This window comes from Phocoena sinus, chromosome 2 (genome assembly GCF_008692025.1).
Source record: "Phocoena sinus isolate mPhoSin1 chromosome 2, mPhoSin1.pri, whole genome shotgun sequence".
Taxonomy (NCBI): Eukaryota; Metazoa; Chordata; class Mammalia; order Artiodactyla; family Phocoenidae; genus Phocoena; species Phocoena sinus.
Window position 1 is genome coordinate 37,376,754 of NC_045764.1, and position 6,385 is coordinate 37,383,138.

At 46.2% G+C, this 6,385-nt stretch overlaps 1 protein-coding gene across 5 annotated transcripts in view; it reads left to right on the forward strand.

Moving 5' to 3' along the window:
• BLM (BLM RecQ like helicase) overlaps nt 1-5,633 on the forward strand; it is an 87,234-nt gene extending 81,601 nt beyond the window's left edge. For all 5 annotated transcript variants that reach the window (XM_032621887.1, XM_032621889.1, XM_032621890.1 and 2 more), the window contains 2 exons: nt 335-536; nt 5,270-5,633. In XM_032621887.1, the coding sequence (XP_032477778.1) occupies nt 335-536; nt 5,270-5,447 (380 nt within the window). In that variant the 3' untranslated portion in view covers nt 5,448-5,633. The remainder of the gene's footprint in view (nt 1-334; nt 537-5,269) is intronic.
• The last annotated feature ends 752 nt before the right edge of the window (nt 5,634-6,385 follow it).

Genomic DNA, 6,385 nt, shown 5'->3' on the forward strand with positions numbered 1-6,385 from the left:
TAATTGCCCAAACAATAACAGGGACGTGGGCTACAGAATGTGAGCTAATAAAACCTGACATCTCTGGTTAAGTTAAAGAGCATCACACGTTTTCTTAATGAACTCTGAACCCCTTACTTTAAAAATAAATTGCCATTGACTACTTTGGGGCTTTGCGAAATAAAAGAAGTGCTCAGTTCTTGTGGGGTGTTTGAATCCAAATGGCAAGATGCTACAGGAAAGCAGCTGGGCTTTGGCTGAACTGCACCCCTGTGCTGTGTATCTCCGCGTAGACTGTAACCACACTTGGATCAGAATGGCATCACGGGTAAATGTCTGCATTGTCCATTTGTAGCTGAGGACGATTCCTCACGGAGAAGCCCCTCCAGCAGCAGAGGCACTGGAAGAAATGCCCCTGAGGAGCTGGATGAGGAAACACCCATATCTTCTCACTACTTTGCAAATAAAACCAAAAACGAAAGAAAGAGGAAAAGGATGCCAGCCTCCCAAAGGTCTAAGAGGAGAAAAACTGGTTTCGGTGGTTCCAAGACAAAAGGGTAAGTTCTGCCACCTTTTCTGCAATGTAGGGTAGAAGGGAGAAAAATATAAAAGTACAGCTGCTCTGATTTGCTTTGAAGCATTTATTAAAGTAAGCCATTGCCGTTGTTAAATGTTGCCTCTCCCGTTTGTGGAGTGAGGATTAAGGTCTGATCCCAAACAAAAACATTTGTTTCAGATTTTTAAGATATCTACTCCTAGGTTGATGATCAAAGTTTTCTAGTTTGCAAAAACTTCTCCAATTTTGACATTACCTTAGGAAAAAAACTTTTTTTTTTCTGCCAGTTGCTCTTAAGTGAATTTTCCACCTATAATACTGTAAATCATATACTAGCTGAATAAACAGAGGGGGTTTTGTTTTTTTAAAGTTTCTTTTTATTTATATATATATTTTTGGCTGCGTTGGGTCTTCGTTGCTATGCACGGGCTTTCTCTAGTTGGCGGCGAGTGGGAGCTACTCTTTGTTGCAGTGCACGGGCTTCTCATTGCCGTGGCTTCTCTTGTTGTGGAGCACAGGCTCTAGGCACACGGGCTTCAGTAGTTGTGGCACGTGGGCTCAGTAGTTGTGGCTCATAGGCTCTAGGGCGCAGGCTCCGTAGTTGTGGCACATGGGCTTAGTTGCTCTGCAGCATGTGGGATCTTCCCGGACCGGGGATTGAACCTGTGTCCCCTGCATTGACAGGAGGATTCTTAACCACTGTGCCACCAGGGAAGTCCCAACAAAGGGTTTTGTTTTCTCATCACCCTTATGCTTTCGCCAATACTTGCCACACCGCTTCTATTGCTGCAGAATCTGCAGGGCCTCCACCCGGAGGCTCCGCACACTCCCTGCCATTCAGTAACACCTGGGAGAGCCAGCCTCCCAAGCTTTGCAGGGTAGCAGAGAAGAGGCCACAGCAGGAACCCCAAGAGGTCAGTCCAGCCCCGCCATCTTCCCTTTCCTACATCTGCCTGGCTCCTAAGCTGTGTTGCATCCACTTTGGGTGCTCTCTGCTTACCAAGGCGGAACAAAGATAGCACTACTGTAAGGTCCTGGTGACAATCCGGGCAGCGTCTTATTTCTTCATAATCACACTGCTTCTGACAGCCCTTTTTTCCTGGTTTCTGCAAGGACATGCTCTGCCCTTGCCTTGTAGGTAAGGTCTGGTAGGGTTGTGACCACCCCATCAGTCTGGAGAATGTGGCCCTAAGCATTTATGTATTGTAACAGAAATGCTTACAGGAAAAGGGAACAAGTCCTCAGGAAACTTGTGCAAGCTGTTGTGGTTTTTTTTGTTTTTTTTTTTTGCGGTACGCGGACCTATCACTGTTGTGGCCTCTCCCGTTGCGGAGCACACTGGACGCGCAGGCTCAGCGGCCATGGCTCACGGGCCCAGCCGCTCCACGGCATGTGGGATCTTCCCGGACCGGGGCACGAACCCGTGTCCCCTGCATCGGCAGGCGGACTCTCAACCACTGCACCACCAGGGAAGCCCTGTTGTGTTTTTCTTTTTCAGTTTTTCTACCTCTTTTCCTTCTGGGTAATAAAGACCAAAAATTGAGTGGGGGAAAAGAAAGGAAGGCACATGTTACCAAATTGTTATTTCCTTGTTAAGTCCATAAACAGACATCTTGTATGTGCTAATCCTTCTGTTGGGGTACAGAAATTAAAGGCATTAGTAAATGTTAGTTTAATTTTGTGGGTTTTATTTATTTATTTTAATTCCATTTAAACTTTTTTTTTTTTTTAATTTTATTTATTTATGGCTGTGTTGGGTCTTCATTTCTGTGCGAGGGCTTTCTCTAGTTGTGGCAAGCAGGGACCACTCTCCATTGCGGTGCGCGGGCCTCTCACTATCACGGCCTCTCTTGTTGCGGAACACAGGCTTCAGATGCACAGGCTCAGTAATTGTGGCTCATGGGCCCAATTGCTCTGCGGCATGTGGGATCTTCCCAGACCAGGGCTCGAACCCGCGTCCCCTGCATTGGCAGGCAGATTCTCAACCACTGTGCCACCAGGGAAGCCCCTATTTAAACTTTTAAAAGAATAAAAAAAAAAACTTTACCCATTTATCCTACACCCACCCCACTCCAACCTCTTGCAACCACCAATATGTTCTCGCATCTACAAACATGGTTTATATATATGTATATATATATATTTAGGTTCCACATGTAAGAGAGTTCATACAGTATTTGTCCTTGACTTATTTCAGTTAGCATAGTGCCCTCGAGGTCCATCAATGTTGTCACAAATGGCCAGATTTCATTCATTTTTATGGCCGAATAATAATTTTTGTGGTTTTTAGTGTGCAAGTGACCTGCAGACGCTCTTCAGTAGGGACATTTTCTTATTTTCTTCATTTATTCCCCCATTTTGGGAAATACTCATTTCCTCAGGCACTCACACAGAGTAGAAGACCTTAAAAGGCCTCTGTCCAACTCCCTGGGATTTATCATGAGAAAGCTGAGGCTTCCTGAAGCTTCCCCTGGGGAAGGTTTACGTGAAGCTGTCCCCAGCCTGGTACCAGTCTCACAGGTAGGACTGGACACTGGCTCACCCAGGCCTGCCTGGAGCACTTTCACTGTTGCACGTGGTCCACGGAGATTCCTGAAAACCCATCATGATCTCCTCATTGTTGCTAGTTAGAACAGAGTAAACCATTGGCTCTCTTGTTGTTTTCACAACTTTTGTTGATAAGATGGAAGCACTTTGCCCTATGGCCTAGAACCTAAGCTAGTAAGTAGTAAAACTCATATTTGTCCAAAAGCCAGTACCACTTTTGTTTTTGTTTCTGTTTCTGTTTCTTGCGGTACGCGGGCCTCTCACTGTCGTGGCCTACTCCCGTTGCGGAGCACAGGCTCCGGACGCGCAGGCTCAGCAGCCATGGCTCACGGGCCCAGCCGCTCCACGGCATGTGGGATCTTCCCGGACCCGGGCACGAACCCGTGTCCCCTGCATCGGCAGGTGGACTCTCAACCGCTGCGCCACCAGGGAAGCCCCAGTACCGCTTTTGATGCTAGTTTTTAATTAGCCCGTGTGTTTAAGGTGGGATTATTTTCTAGTCCCTACTGGCTAAAACCAGGAAGTAGTGTAACTTTGCTTTACCCTGTAGCAGCCTCTTGGTATCTGTGCCCCGTTATCCTCGTTTCCACTGAACCACTCTGCAAGGTGGCTTCCCATGTGTCCAGGCTGCTCACCTAGCTGAGGATCCACACAGCCACAAAATAAACGTGGCTCTTTGCCAGAACCCTTAACACCCCACCCTACCCTCAGAGTTTCACATCTTCAGAAGAACACGCAATGAACTGGTTGTGTTCTGAGCTCTGAGTGGGAGTAAAATGGATGACTCTGGTGAAATAGAGGCTGCTGAAGGCAGATTCATTCTGCAAATCAACATAAACAGCAGGTTTTTGCTGGGGACTTAATATCTCAGCAGGAAATCAGCATAGGGAAATTTAAGGCTGCTTCTCTGCTGGTTTAGCACATCTTTGCCAGTTCTGCAGTAAAATTGCCCTCGAGCAAGAGTTTTTAAAAAACCACTCTTCCCTCAGCCCCACCAAAATGTCATTAGCAGACTGGTGGCCCTCATACCCAGGCCCCTAAATTCAGAGATCAGATCGGAGGCCACTTGTGTGCTTGATGGTAGGGAATTAACACCAGGCATGAATTCAGCCTGGTTACAATGGGGCGGGAAATACTCGTTTAGGGAAAGGCTAACATGCTGACCCTGTGATTTTTTTTTTTACCATTTATTTTCAGCGGAGAGAAAAAGCTGTTATCTTCAGATCAGTGGGGGAAGTGAGGTGCTGGAAGGACTTTGTAGTAGGCTGTGGCAGGGGCCTCTCACCCTTTCTTATTTTTTATTTTTATTTTATTTTGTTTTTGCGGTACGTGGGCCTCTCACTGTTGTGGCCTCTCCTGTTGTGGAGCACAGGCTCCGGATGCGCAGGCTCAGCGGCCATGGCTCACAGGCCTAGCCGCTCCGCGGCATGTGGGATCTTCCCAGACCGGGGCACGAACCTGTGTCCCCTGCATCAGCAGGTGGACACTCAACCACTGCGCCACCAGGGAAGCCCTCACCCTTTTTTAAAGGCAGTGAGTGGGAGGTGAGAACAGGCAGATCTTGGAATGTAGACGAGCGAGCAAGCCCCTGGCAACAGGGCCCTGACAGAGATGTGCCAGGTCCCCGCTGCTGCGGGCCCGGGGAACCACATCTGCAGCCTTCCCCTCTGCAGGAGGAGGCTCGCTCTGCTCTTCTCTGCTCTGCTCTGCTCTGTCTCCACCCACCCACAAAGCCCCCTTCCTCTGGACTGTGGGAGCACAGTAATTCCACAGTGTCTATTGTCTGGGCATTGAGGCCTTAAAACAAGGTATTCTCACTTCCTTTCTGTGGTCGGAGTAGATGGGAGCATGGATCTCAGCTCAGATGCCTGGAGGGAGGCGTGGGAGAGGGAGGGGTCTGTGAAAGGGTAGAGAGAAGGCACATGGGGTTGGGCTCAAGTCACAGAATCCTTGACGTTTTAGGAGGACAAACGTAGGACAAATTGGTGTAAACGGTGACGGTCATTTACTCCTTGAATTGTAAAGGAAACTGACCCCATCCAGGGCCATTATAGGCAGAAAATGCAGAGACATGGAACACCAAGGAAAATCATGGATTATATAGCTGCATGCAGGTTAAGAGAAAGAAAACTGTTCACTTTTGGTTTTATTTGACATTTTAATTTTCTTTTCTTTGTCGCATTTTAGGGGGTCCAGCACATGCAGAAGGATACCTTCTAAAACTAAACCCTCCAGCATATTTGGACCCAGTTCATCTTTGCATGGCTCTCAAGCGGCATCAGGAGTCAGTAGAAAATTGGGGATTATGGCTCCACCAAAGCCTGTAAATAGGCCGTTTCTTAAGCCTTCATATGCATTTTCATAACAACCAAATCTCATCTCAGTGTACATAGATCTTAGTTGTTGTTTGTCAGCATCTGACCATCTGTGAATATAAAGCTGTTAGTTTCATAATACCATTTGTAATTTTTATCCATATCTATTAATATTTAAATAAGTGCTTGGGGTGACAGTTCTTATTTTTAAAATAAACATTTTCTTTTGAAACGCATGCATGATTTGCTGCCACTGCAAGTGTTGTGGCCGTCGTTTCTCAGAACATCTGAAGCAGCAGCTGAATCATCTCAGTGAGAGAAATTTTAAGTACAACATCATGAAACACAGAAGCCAAAGAAAAAGATTTGCATGGGACAGCATGAAACTGTAAAATTTTTTGTAGAAGACAACGTAAACAAAATTAAAACATAAATGACAGAGGAAAAAGGGAAAAAATATATGGCAAAGGATTAATATCCATAATATACAAAGAGTATCTATAAATCATTAAGAAAAAAAAGACAACCTAGTAGAAAAATGAACAAAGGATGTGTGTGACTAGGCTGTTCTCAGAAAAGGAAATGCAAACAGCCCACAAATATGTGAAAAATGCTCCATCTCCCTCATTAAAAGTACCAATTAGAACAATGAGTTGCCATTCTCTTGCCTAGCAGATTGTCAGCACTTAGATGATATTCCGAATCTGGGGTCCACAAGAACAGGGTCAAATGTTAAGAATGTATTAAATGCTGGTGACGTCCTTTAGCATCAGGGAAGCCTTACTTTTCAAGACCCCTCCCTGAATCAGCTAATGAGCCAGCAAGTCTCATAGTGTTTTGGCACCTCTTTTCGGACTTCCAGTCCCTCATTTTTGGAGACATCTTTTCTTAGCTGTCATGCAACCTTGGTGACACCTGTTTGGTGTCCCACTTCTCTCCTTGACCTCCGTCAAGAGGGTAGAGCTGAGGAGACATTGCCTGGGCCAAA